This window comes from Manacus vitellinus, unplaced genomic scaffold (genome assembly GCF_001715985.3).
Source record: "Manacus vitellinus isolate BGI_N305 unplaced genomic scaffold, ASM171598v3 scaffold_3_pilon, whole genome shotgun sequence".
NCBI lineage: Eukaryota > Metazoa > Chordata > Aves > Passeriformes > Pipridae > Manacus > Manacus vitellinus.
The window spans coordinates 16,028,009-16,042,452 of record NW_021940535.1 but is presented as its reverse complement, the minus strand read 5'-3'; the positions used below and the strand labels follow the sequence as shown (position 1 = coordinate 16,042,452).

Sequence of the window (14,444 nt, the reverse complement as noted above, 5' to 3'; positions counted from 1 at the left end):
TCAGACAGATGGGTTGTCTCAAAACAACTATTCTGCTGCTATATAATCCTAGGTTTCTGATTTATATAGATCCTTTCTGCTGCTATTTTATAATGTGTACTAAACATTAAACAGAACATGCTGCCCAAAAGAGAGTATGGGATCCTTCACAATTCTCCTTGATATCAGCTCCAAAAGGTGTCAAAGTGATTCCACACAGCCCTCTGACCATCAAGGTCTAAACCTTGGTGCAACTAAATGACACTGAGGAAAAGTGATGATCTCCAGGGTCTTCTGTTTTGTCCTACAAACAGATGCAGCTATGAAGCTCTAGACAGAAACACACTGTAACAGAAACAAAATACAGCTGCAGTAAAATATAGCCGCAATAAAAGCAGATACACATTTTCAATTCAGAGCTGTAACTTCTCAATGTCTTCTACAAAAAGGCTGGTCAGATTAAACTGAAAGCCACAGATAGTACCAGTTCAATGAATCTCTAAAACCCTATACAAAACAACTTCCATCCAGGCTTTGCCTAAGATTCTACTTTTTTGTGTGTCAGAAACAATAAATTAGACATTCAATCTGACCAGAGATGTACAGTTTCAGTAACACTTTTCTATCAATTTAGAAAGAGGTATTTTATGAAACTGCAGGTGAGCATAATCTGGTATTTATATTTTCAAGCATTTGTAGCTGAATCGATTAAGATTAAATGCTGTACTAACATAAAAGACAGTAATTATGGACACCTTCCTATCAAATTTATGTCAGAAATTAAACAGAAAATTAGTAGAGTGGGCAGTTCCAGAGACTACATAACAGCAACACACTTAAAGTTCTCTACAGTCAGAGACAGCCTGGCTAGGATCAGACTGTAAATGTCCGTTTGCATATGCAAACTTAAAAGAGCCTGAAAAATATTGGATCATGCAGATTTAATTGATATGTGTAAATGATGTCCTGGAAAATACAAAGCAAGTTATATAATCTTCACATCAAAATGAAGCACCTCCTGGGCTTAGCATTTTTATTTGTACCTTGCATAAGTTCAAAACCAAAACAATAAAGAAAGACCTGAATAAGAATAGTATCTAACCACACACATTATTTAAGAAAAAGACAACACAGTGTGACTACAAATATTCAAAAATTCTTCATATTATTATCATAAAAGGGTTTGGTTTGGAATGGACCTTAAGGTCATCTAGTTCCAACTCCCCTGACAAAGGCAGGGACACCTTTCACTAGACCAGGTTGCTCAAAGCCACATCCAACCTGGTCTTGAACACTTCCAGGGATGAGGCATCCACAACTTCTTTGGGCAATCTGTTCCAGTGCCTCACCACCCCCACAGTAAGGAATTTTTTTCTCATATCTAATCTAAGCCTACTCTCAGTCCCACTACATGCCCTTTTAAAAAAGTCCCTCTCCAGCTCTCTTGTAGCCGGTTTTAGGTACAGGAAGGTACTCTAAGGTCTCCCCAGAGCCTCTTCTTCTCTGGGCTGAATAATCTCAACTTTCTCAGCCTTTCCTCACAGGAGAGGTGTTCCACCCCTCTAATACTCTTTGTGGTCCTCATCTGGACTTACTCCAACAGGTCCATGTCCTTCTTGTGCTGAGGACCCCAGAGCTGGATATAGTACTTAGGTGGGGACCCACAAGAGCATGAGGTGTTAGCTCAGGCAACCTTTTTCAGTAAGATCTATAGACATGATATTCAGAGACCATCACTAGAAAAGGTCCCTCAACTTAATCTTACATTGTGCCAGGCCAGTTGCAGAGTTCTCTACATGAATTCTTGCTTTCAGCCACCTTTCTCCATAGCTCCCTGCTGGAATTTTCTACAAGGACCACCTGTAGAATTTTTCTTTATGAATTCAGGACTAACAAGCATAATTCTTTAGCAGGTTTATTGTTTTCTGCTCTGACAGCAAGGTGGGAGTGTCTCCCACACTATGCACTCCTTTCCTTTTCAACCAGTGTAAATGCAGAAGCTGCATAAGAGATCTTCAAGGGGTTTGGAATGTGAGAGGTTCCGTTGTCACATACATGGTACAAAATGCCTATTTGTGGGTTGAAGAACTTTCTTAAAGCAATTCATTGCTGGGACTGCTGCAAAATTAAAGTCTTAATCTATAGAAGCACTTTGCTCACTTCATTCATTTTTTTTAATAAAAATATACCATGAGATTCTGAAGCTAAGGTGTCTCTCTAAAGACAACATTTTTGAAGAACATTAGTTACAGAGGAATGAGCTGCCTTTGTTATATCATCAGCCTGCAGAGTCTCATAGCAAGAGATTAACAAGAGTTACTATTTCCAGAAGAACTGATTGAGGAAAAGAAAAAATAGCAGCATTATAAGATATACAAACTTCTTTTATGGAACAAAATAATTTGGGCCATAACTTGATTACATAGTCACACAACACCGCTTCACAGGTAGTCCACAGAAACATTATTCTAGTTAGATCAAGGCAACATTTGGGTCAGTTTTCAGATTTGAAAGACTCCAGAAAATTGAACTAACTCTATTTAGGATGACTGTGCAGCTTGTAAACACAGAACTACAGTTTTCAGTAGATCTTGGAGCAGACCTTCTCTTTTTATAAAAGCTGACAAGATAAATTCAATGTAGAGATTTCTTAATATTTTAGCATATGCTTCATATTCATCTGACATTTTGTATTAACTTTGTCATCGTTTAACCCCAGCCAGCAACTCAGTACCAGACACTCAATTCCCCACCTCCCCCACTGGGGAGGAGAATTGGGAAAAAAAACCGTAAAACTGATCAGTTTATATGAGAACAGTTCAATTATAGAAACAAAATAAAATATAATAATAATAATTATTACCATGATGATGATGAGAGAGAGACAGAGAGAGAGAGAGAGAGAGGAATAAAACTCGGGAAAAACAAGTGATGTGCACTACAGTTGCTCACCACCTGCTGAGTGATGCCCAGCCAGTCCCAAAGCAGCAATTAGCAGCTCCCAGCCAACTCCCTCCAGTTTATATATGGGTAGTGGCATTCTATCGTATGGAATATCCCTTTGGCTAGTTCAGGTCAGCTGTTCTGGCTGTGCTCCCCCACCCAGCTTGCCATGCACATCCTCACTGGCAGAGGATGGAAAACTGAAAAGTCCTTGATTTAGAGTAAACACTACCTAGCAACAACTAAAACATCAGTGTGTTATAACATTATTGTCATACTAAGTTCAAAACACAGCGCAGTACCAGCTACCAGAAGGAAAATTAACTCTTTCACATCTGAGGCCAGAACAAACTTTCATCAAGAACCACTTGAAATTCTCAAATGGATAGTACATTTACCCTCAAAAACTGTAAGATATAATTATCAAGATCACAAAATGCTCCAGTCTTTGGCATACTCATAAACGGTACGAGTTAAGGCACAATACCACAGCAGGCACCAACAGAGTAGAGATTTACTGTCGTCAGAAAGAAAGTAAATTATTCTTAATTTCATTATGGTCATAAAACAGGGCTCACTAAAATTCAGAAGCAATAGATAAAAGGTCTTCAGCTCCCTCCAAAAATTCAATGGTTACTACACTGGTACTAGTTGTAGGACTAAATAAAGTGTTTGTTTAAATATTGCAATAATTTTGAACCAATCACTGTAGAAATGGTCCAAGTAAGTTTCAGTTCTTCCAATTTCCTCAACTCCTGTAAATCTTTGCCATTAAAAAGCATTTATATTTCTGTCAATTTTGAGCTTACATTTGAAAGTACGCTTACACTTCTTCATATTTAGATTGGACCAGAGAAAAGGAAAAGTTGTTAAATCAATACAAGAGTGCCCCTCAGTGGTAGTGTGATGATATAAAATACACTTATATGATACTTTAATATTCTGAATATTTATTTTCATCACTCAAAGCTCTATTAAATCACCTTCTTTCAAAACTATATCATTACTATAAATTAGAGGGCTTTTGGCACATACAATTTAATAATGAATGAATTTAAGTATGTACATCATCAGGTAAAAATATTTACTATGAAACAACAATTGCTGAATATTTATAGCTGATTGTTTTGTGCATGGGTGTGTGCATACACCTACACCTTCCTGTTAGATTTAAAGGAGAGAGATTGAATTTTGCATAAAGACTTCTCACAACAATTCTGCGGCATTCAAATAGTTTATTTTCTTCTGTGTCATGAGCAGTAAGAAAGCATGCAGTAGTTCTCTGAGAACTTTAAAAACTACAGGATCTGAATTGCCTGTAAGACTTGCTGTGTGTACCAGGTTGAATTGATTCACTCAAAGACCAAAGCTATGCCATGCTTTGTACTGTTCACACACATACTGCTTTCAAAGCCTATCCTAGAACCTGCCTAGGCTCCCGCCTCCACACTGTGGTGATTACAGAAGCATACATCAAGAATATTCACTAGTCAGGCTTAGACAAATAGCACCTCACTGCAGCTGATCACTGGGAACAACTGAAGGTACTAAGCAACTTCATGGTAGAATTGGAATAGAATAAAATTGACAGTTGTTTTACTTTGTATGTTCATTAGCGCTTGCTATGTAATCTCGTTATTTCAATATTCTTGCTGATGTAAATAAAAACAGGCACTGAAGTACAGCTACAGTTTAATTTTTTCAGGCTAAATCATCTCCTTCATCATATTTGACATATATAGCTGCAAGAAAATATAGTCATGGCTGATGACACCTGGTGGCAATGAACACAAAATTTGTATTAGCAATTATTTTACTTCTGTGCCTGGGAATATCATGGAACAGATCCTCCTAGAAGCCACGCTAAGGCAGGTGGAGGACAGGGACGCAATTCAGGCTTCACCAAGGGCAAGTCCTGCCCAAACAACCTAGTGGCCTTCTATGATGGAGTGACTACATCAGTGGACAAGGAAAGGGCTACACGTGTCATTTATCTGGACTTCTGTAAAGCCTTTGACACAATCCCTCACAACATCCTTCTCTCTAAATTAAAGAGAGATAAATTTGATGAGCAGACTGATAGACGGATAAAAAAGTAGTTGGATGATTGCATCCAGATGGTAGTGGTCAATGGCTCAGAGTCCCCAGTGGACATCAGTGACAAGTGGTGTCCCTCAGGTGCCCATATTGGTATCAGTCTTAGGTAATATCTTCATTAATAACAAAGACGAAGGGACTGAGTGCACCCTTACCAAATTTGCAGATGACACCAAGTTGAGTGTTGCGGCTGACACACCTGAACAATGGGATGCCATCCAAAGGGGCCTGGACAAGCTTGAGAAGTGGGCACATGGGAATCTCATGCAGTTTAACAAGACCAAGTGCACACCTGGGTTGGGGCGACCCCCACATCAATACAGGCTGTGGGATGAACAGATCAAGAGCAGCCCTGCCAAGAAGGACTTGGAGGTGCTGGTGGATGAAAGGCTAGACATGAGCTGGCAATGTGAAAGCCAACCCTACCCTGGGCTGCACCCAGCAGGTCGAGGGAAGTGATTCTGCCCCTCTACTCTGCTCTGGTGAGATACCACCTGCAGTACTGCAAACACCTATGAGGTCCCCAGCACAGGAAGGATATTGATCTGCTGGAGTGAGTCCAGACAAGGGCCACCAAGACGATTAGAAGCGTGGAGCACCTCTCCTAAAAAGAAAGGCTGAGAGAATTGGTTTTTTTCATCCTGGAAAAGAGAGAGTTTCAGGGGACCTAATTGTGGCCTTCCAGTACCTGAAGGAAGCCTAGAAGAATCATAGAATCACAGAATATGCTAGGTTGGAAGAGACTCATCAGGATCATAGAGTCCAACTTGCAACTCTGCACAGGACACCCCAACAATTGCACCATGTTCCCGAGAGTCTTGTCCAAATGCTTCCTGAACTCAGACAGGCTTGGTGCTGTGTCCACTTCCCTGGGCAGTCTATAACACCCTTTGGGTGAAAAACCTTTTCCTGATATCCAACCTAAACCTCTCCCATCTCAGCTTCATGCCATTCCCTCGGGTCCTGTCACTGGTCATGAGAGCAAAGAGACCAGCAACCGGCCCCCCTCTTCTCTTTATAAGGAAGTTGTAGACTGCAATGAAGTCTCCCCTCAGTCTCCTCCAGGCTGAATAGACCTCAGCTGCTCCTCATACAGCTTCTCCTCCAGACTCTTCTCCATCTTTATTGCCCTCCTTTGGACACTCTCTAACAGCTTAGTATCTTTCTTATATTGTGGTGCCCAAAACTGCACACAATATTCAAGGTGAGGCTGCACCAGTGCAGAGCAGAGTGGGACAATCCCCTCCCTCAACCAGCTGGCGACGCTTTGCCTGATGCCCCCCAGGACATATTTGGCCCTCCTGGCTGCCGGGGCACTGCTGACTCATATTCAACTTGCCATAGACCAGGACCCCTTTCTGCAGCACTTCTCTCCAGCTTCTCATTCCCAGTCTACATAGAAAATTAGGGCTGGAGAGGAACTTTTTACAAGAGGATGTAGTGACAGGACAAGGAGGAATGGTTTCAAACTGAAAGAGAGTAGGTTTAGATCACATATTAGAAAAACTTCTTTACTGTGAAGGCACTGAGGCATTGGAACAGGTTGCCCAGAGAAGTCATGGATGCTCCATCCCTGGAAGTTTTTAAGGTCAGGTTGGATGGAGCTCTGAGCAACCTGGTCTAGTGGAAGGTGTCCCTGCCTACAGCAAGGGGGATTGAAAATAGATGATCTTTAAGACCCCTTTCAACCCATGCCATTCAATACTATAGGATCACAAGGCAATAATTTACTAGCTTCCAAGTCTGGTGACCAATGGCCCAGGAAACCGAAACCTTCTGAGAGTTTCAGTAAAGAAATGCTTCTCAGGTACATCATGAGAAATTGTCTTAGAGAAAAGCAGTTCTACTTACTAATTGTAACTTTGTCTTTATCCCCTAACGTGACATTGTTCAGAGTGAGATCTCGATGAACAATCCTCTTCTCTTTATGCAAATAACAAAGAGCTAGACAAAGCTTAAAAACAAACAGAAAGGACCTTACAAAGATTCTTTAACTGCAATCTTAATAAAGGCATATAAAATTAAATTCATAGCTGATATTAGCATCTGATAGAATAAGTATTACTTTGTCATTTATTAGCCTAAAAAAATGGTGCTACCAATTACATCCAGGAAAGTTCTGGTAAAAGGAATGGAGGTCCTTACTTGGATAAATATATGCCATATTCTGTCTTCCGTAAACTGTTGTTGTTTTTCCTTCAAAGAGTGAAAGTGTTCTCCCAATGGCACCCCCTCTATGAGCTCCATGACTATGTACAATCTGTCATCTACATAAAAGAAAATTAATAGAACATTATATTTATACAGAAGGCATTTGAAAATAGAGTATTTGAGGTAAAAATATATTTTAGAAGCTGTTATTTTTTACTTTTTAAAAATTTAATTTGTACGGACAGATACATTTTAATCATGACTCTACTCCTTGGTATTCCATTTTTTCCTCAATTTATGTCACAGCACCTATAAGGAAATCACTGTCTGATAATCACTCAGGGGGCAGGTGTATGTAGATAACTCTTTATAAAAGAAAATTAAGAGAATGTGGCTGGGCAATCTGTATCTTTCATCCTACGACTCACTATAGCTTTTCTCCCTATTTAGCATTTCAGTTCTAAATTTTGGATCTTTTTAGAAGAAGAATGATGCTTGCCATATGTTTACATTGCATCTAGTTTTACTGATAGATAAACAAATATAATTTCTCACCATTTTTCCAATTTTAAAGGAATATAAGCCTGTCTGAACTGCAGCAGTTCTTGAAGAAAGATTATTGCTCAAATTTGACTCCTGACAAGCTGTAAGTGGTTTTATGACATATTTCTATTTCTTCATTATGTAAAATGTGGTAATTCTCTGCATTTATACTTACTTTCCAAGAAGGTTCTATAATACCGTACAACATTTGGATGATAAAGCTACAATGAGGAAAGAAATGTAAATGCTTAGAATAGTTAAACTGATGGCACAGTATTTATAATGTTTAAGCTACACATTGGAAGGAATGATATCATAAGGATTCCACAAAGTTGTTTATGAACTGCAGTGCAGCAGATCTTCACTGCTACCCCAAACACAGAGAAATGTTGCACATTACTAGAGCAACCAGAAGGAAAATACAGTATGATTCCTCTCCTCTCTCCCCTTAATAATTGAAAGAGAGTAAATGAAGTTTGAAGACAAGTAATTATACCTGTATCAAAGTATTGGCTTTCTTAGCTCAGGAGTACTAATGATCAGTTTGTTTTTCTAGTTTTCAGTTACAAGAAAAGACTATCTTCTCACTGTATTTTAAAACCAAGACTTGACTGAATGCAACAAAGACTCATCAGTTTTTATCACAATCTTAATTTACAGAATCTCTGAAAAAAGTTCAAATACTGCCAACATATAAAGTAAGAATCTTTAGTAACAAGCATTTGCACTGCTGCTAACACTACAGTAAGCAGGTTTTCATTATCAGCAGAATTCAGGTAAAGGGGGCCAATACTGATTGAATGAAAAAAAAGCAAAAGCCGCTGGGAGTCATGCTATATAGAATCATTTATGTTGGAAAACACCTTAAAGATCATTGCATCCAACCATTAGCCCAGCACTGCCAAGTTCATCACTAAACCAGGTCCCCAAGTGCCACATCTGTACATCCTTTAAGTATCTCCAGGGATGGTGACTCTACCACTTCCCTGGACAGTCTGTTCCCACGCCTGACCACCCTTTCGGTGAAAAACTTTTTCCTAATATCCAATTTAAATCTCCCCTGGCACAACTCAAGGCCATTTCCTCCTGTCCTATCACTAGTTCCCTGGGCTGATGCCCCACCTCGCTACAACCTCCTTTCAGTTAGTTTTAGAGAGTGAAAAGGTCACCTCTGTGCCTCCTTTTCTCCAGGCTAAACAACCCCAGTTCCCTCAGCTGCTCTTCACATGACTTACTCTCTATACGTTTCACCAGCTCTGTTGCCCTTCTCTGATCACGCTGCAGCACTTCAATGTCTTTCTTGTAGTGGGAGGCCCAAAACTGGACACAGGATTCAAGGTGCAGCCTCACCAGTGCCACGTACAGAGGGACAATCACTTCCCTGGTCCTGCTGGCCACACTATTTCTAACACAAGCCAGGATTCCATTGGCCTTCTTGGCCACCTGGGCACACTGTTGACTCATGTTCAGGCAGCTGTCAACCAGCATCCCCAGGTCCTTTTCCACTAGGCAGTTTTCCATACAAGAATGTCCACACATCAAATCAGAGTTTGTGAGACATACCTGCTCTCTGATGATGGTTAATTCAGAGACAATGTTTCTTACACTATTGTCTCTGTCTTTTTTGTCTTTTCCAAATGCTGGATTGTGTAAATTGACTTCTTTCATTGCCAGGAGATTTTGTCCATAATGCTTCCTAATCTATAAATAAGATATAACCTTTGTACAATTAATATAGGATGGGGATAGAAAGAATGTTATTGTGGCTATCGGATTAGTTTTCAAAGTCCAGAGCTTTCTCACAAACGTTACAATGTGTGTATGATGTGATTAATAGAAGAAACGGAGTCCCACAATAGAGATTAGCAGTACACTGCTGAACTTGCACGGTGTTTGAAGTGACATTACCTGTGCTCAGTGTTGCTTTTCAGATAAAACATGCTTGAATTTCTGTGGTTTTACACAGATTTATTGGCCTTTGTAATAGATAGAAATGCCATTTGTGGAAATGAACTAAAAGAAAGTCAAAGTAGAAAACCTAAGAGATACGCTGGTCAACCTTACAAATACAAGATGGAACAAACAAAATCACAGTAAACACTAACAACAAGCCCAGATCCATAAAGGCCTTTTTGCACCTACATTCCCCTACTGAAATTCAAAGGACAGTTCTGCCTAAAACAGGCATTAGACCCTCTTTGTGAAAACTCCCCTCAAATCTGTAAAATAATAGCAAAAGCAAAGTTTACCTTATATACACTTCCAAAAGCTCCACTGCCAAGGTGCTCTAAAATTGCATAATTTCCTATATATTTTGTGGGTACCTTATTCTGATTCATACTCTCAATACTTTCAGCAATTTGCTTCAGTACATCCTCCTAGTCATAAATTAAATGACAAATAAATAAATATAAAATATTTCATGCCTTTCTTGTGCTAAGAATGAGCAAGAATACAACTTCTTAAAGCTATGAAGGTTTAAGGTTTTTACTTACCTTTAACAAATTTAGCTTTGATGCCAACCCTTCATAAGCTCTGATATCACGCACATAATGTCCAATATCAATGAAGATTTCAAGTAAGTCAGTTGGGAAAAGTCTACAAAGGTATAATTTTTTTATATATTTTAGAAACAGTAGCTATTAATCTACAGCAGATACTTGTCCGTGTTTATTATTACAACTTACTTCAGAACATCCTAAATAATACACTCATTTTTTACTAATCTATTGAGACATTAGCCCTCTAACATTACAGACATAACAGTTAAAGGACTTTTTAAAAGTCAGACTTCAGCCTCCACTGAGTTTCCAGTAATTTTCCTATTTTTTTTCTTGTAGTATCTGAGTTTCTTCTTGTAATGCATTAAGTGATAGGATTAACAATTCTCTGCATTCAGAGAATGATGACACCCATATTAGAATTTTTGCTGAAGAAGTCTAGTCTAAAAGATGAAAAGGACTGAGAAAAGCAAAAGCTAACAGATAGTAGGCAATAATTGATTAGTTACATGTTGAACAGAAGTTGCTTCTTTTTAATGTTCTGGCAGAAGTAGAAATGCAGGAGATTAACGCATTTGGAAAAATCAAGAGGGCAAATTGGCCCAGATTCTGCAAAAACCTGTCAGCAACCATGACAATTCACTACAAACTAGGGCACTTTCAGTACAAAATCTGCTTTTAAAAAATAAAATATAACACAAAAGTTATATTTGAATTTTAGTAATTTCTGATACATACTAAAAACATACTAGAAACACTATTGACAGGCAGAGCTCCTAATCTAATTCTGATTACTATTCTAATACCACAAATCACACTGTTATATTGCACATGGCCTTTGCAGCCAACCTGGTGAAACTGTCATCTTAATAGCAAAAATGGGGAATTGATGAAAAGCATTTTGTCCTTATTGATTGAAACCTTTCAACAACACTCCTAAGTAAAACAGCTTGATGCAAAGTCATTCCCATGTGAAGGAATTGAGGGCTCAGAGAAAAAATTTTACTGTTCCCAGTTAATTACTACTGTTGAGGGCTGCAACTTGCATCTGCTAATCTTCAGGGTAGAAGTATGTTTTATCTCCAACAGTATTGAATCTGTCCTCAACATATTTAAAATGTTGATTCGCAGGGGGAGAAGGAGCCCATGCAGAGCCAGGTTGTCTGGCATGCACACAAGTCCCCACATATAAAATCTTGTAGATATCTAAATCTTGTAGACTTGCACTGATGCAGTACAGGGTTGGCTATCTGTAGTCGTGGACAGGACAGAAATTGCCCATTACTATTTCCTCCTGTTGATAATAAATTACATTTAAAAAATAGGTCTTTCTGATTGGACTTTTGAAAACTATCCTAAAGGAGCTTCACAAAACATTTGGTTACCATACCTTTTGAAAACATGCCGATATCTTTCCATACTGAAGAGAAATCTCAGGGCTCTGAAAGCATAACACTACAACAGGAAAAGTACTCCATTAATAAGAAATTTATACACAAATGGAAAAGCCACTGATAAACAAGGATTCCCCTCGACTTTACACATTGGTATACTTGGTATTTAAATTACTAGATAGATTATCTTATTTACCCGATAACAAAGGGAATAAAAATATATTAAGCTCCTCCTGTATTTTAAAAGTATGCTGGAATATTTAGGGAAAAAAAATGTTTAAAAAAAACAGTTGGTGACAATAGTACATGCTGAGGAACATTTAAATCTCAATCATCTCTTTTTGTTTGCAGATAGCTCAAGACTTGAGACTGATCTCCTCTCCAGTGCTGAAAAAGGTAAATGTAATCAGTGGGTCTGTAATGTTGCGGTAGAAAAAGCATTTTGCATTTTTTCTGAAAAATACAGTGTAGAACACTGTAAGTTTTAGCAGGGGACAAAAAAAGAAGAGTGAGAAAGAGAGAACACTCAACTTTTTAATCCTAAATTCATCATATTTACAGGGATCTTTATGTACCTCAGTTTCTATATTTATGTATCTTTGTTCCAATATGATCTTTTCTAAAGGAAGGTTATTTTTAAAACAGCCACTGGCAGGTAGCTAATATGTATGCTTTTATGCAACTCATCTTTAGTTTGGCTGAGCAAACAAAGATAGTCATGGAGTAAGATCACTAAGGTAGCATGGCAGAAAGAAGCTGACATTTAATCACTGAAAACATAGACCATGGGGCAGTAAAGAAACCAGACCAGCATTCAAAAAATTCTAAGAAAAATACCTAAGAAATTAAAAAAGGGTATTTCAATAGCTGCCACTGTATTTCATAGCAGTAACAATTACAAAGGCAATACAGATGGCTGTGGGAGAATATGAATAAGGTTTCATAAAAATATACTTCTTAATGTTTACCCAAAACAGATTTAGCTTTCATATGTGATCATGAAGTCCATTATTAATTCACATTGGCTTCATGTTTAACCCAGCTACAGTTGCTTAGTAGCTCTTGTGAGTTATTTCCAACACATTCTGCTGCAATCTAAAAATCTCAGTGGGCATAAATTAAACTCCTTACAATTCTGTGAGGCAACTGTAGTGTGCATATGCTCCAGTTCATTAGACTCAACGTTAGTTTCATATATCCTTTAGGAAGACTTTTATTTATCTCATCCTTAAGATGATTTAACTGAAATGCACTATAAAACTCTGTTGTAGTAGAAAGACACCTACTGCACTGAATCAGCTCCCCAGCCCTAATCTAGAAGAACTGCAGTGAGAAAGATGACACTAGAACAAAATTCTTTTTTTGTGGAAATGCCTTCCCTTACTACTCAAGCACGCCTACCTGATTAGATAGTTGAGTAGCTATGTAACCATGTTAGTGTAAGGCTATGCCAGAACAAAGAGCAGGTGAGAGGCAGGATCCTGACTGCATCCACCTGTGCTAAGGACTTTCTCAGACTTGCCCAGAGAAAGGCAACCAGAGCAGCAGCAGCTGTGTTCATCCCCAAACCCCAGCCCACTACTTTCCTATAGCTTAGAGAGACACCCACATTTTCACAGAGCCTGAGAAAAGCTACCAGATAATTAATTACTACTGATAACCTTTAGCCTAAGTTGACTCAAACCAATACATTTATGGGGGTAATGATATGCAAAACCAAGAGCCATTCTACGCTTAGTGGGTCTGTATTTATCCTACACTTACATTTTTTCTACTTCATGTGATTGTTTTCCTATATGTCATGTAACAGCTGCAGTAGGATGCTCCAGAAATAAACAGATATTAGTACAGTGTCAAATTTACAGTGAGTTTCAATGACAATTAAGGCACTACAAAGAAGATCTGATGCTGGGCAACCTGAAAAACTGGAGGAAAGACTATCACAAGAAAAATATTCACTTTCCTTTACACTATATAAGGTTTTAGAAACAAAGTAAATCAGAACAGAAAACCAGAAACTGAAGCACAATTTAACTTTTAGTTTGTGGGCCATTTGTTATTCCTGGGTTTGTTTTGGTGGAGGGGGTTTCCCCTTTAAGTATGACTTTTTTTTTCACTATAAAATAAACTTCAATTCACAAAAAGTTCTCAGGAACTGTTTGGGGCTTTCAATGTCCAATCATAATAATTACAGTTACCTGTAATAAACTGGCTTTTTCAGCATTCCTTTCTTTGTTGGGTAAAATCAGCTTTGCTATTGTATATATTCCATTTGCCTAGAAACAGAGAAAGGTCAATATTAATAATGCTCCTTTGCACAGAAACCACCAATAAGAATCAGTGTTGCTTCAGATAAATCAGAAGCTAATACCAATAGACAAGTTCTCAACATCTAAAATATAAGTTCAAATTACTTAAATCTACAAAAGAATTAAATCACTGTTCCATTTAAACTGATACTGCAAAGAGAGCTTTTGAACGGATAATGAAGCAATGCTTCCATCTCTGGAGGTGAAAGAAATTGCAGCAACAGATCTCCTGTCACCATGTGAATATTCTGCATTGTCAGGAACTAAAAATCCAGTCTCAATAAATACAAACTGGAGAAACACCAAAAGTGATAGCCTGAGGAATCTGTGCCTTCAGCAGGATTTTGTGAAAACCATACTGATTTCAGCTTCCATTTTCATACAACCATGTGTCCTCCTTTAATGTATCCACTGTGTTGGTCTGATAGATGGGTACTGGTTCATTTAGTTAAGAGTATTGCTCCCAATTACTTGATAAGCTCCCTGTTGAAAACTCCTCTCTAGCAAAGTTGAAGGAAATATGCGCC

General features: G+C 38.3%; 1 protein-coding gene across 1 annotated transcript in view; it reads right to left on the bottom strand.

Annotated features, from left to right (window-relative positions):
• Positions 1–14,444, bottom strand: part of NEK10 (NIMA related kinase 10) — a 91,754-nt gene that overhangs the window by 65,910 nt on the left and 11,400 nt on the right. The window contains 8 exon segments of the mRNA XM_025895402.2: positions 6,871–6,973; positions 7,165–7,286; positions 7,889–7,934; positions 9,277–9,414; positions 9,963–10,091; positions 10,209–10,311; positions 11,605–11,669; positions 13,807–13,884. Coding sequence (XP_025751187.2) covers positions 6,871–6,973; positions 7,165–7,286; positions 7,889–7,934; positions 9,277–9,414; positions 9,963–10,091; positions 10,209–10,311; positions 11,605–11,669; positions 13,807–13,884 — 784 coding nt within the window.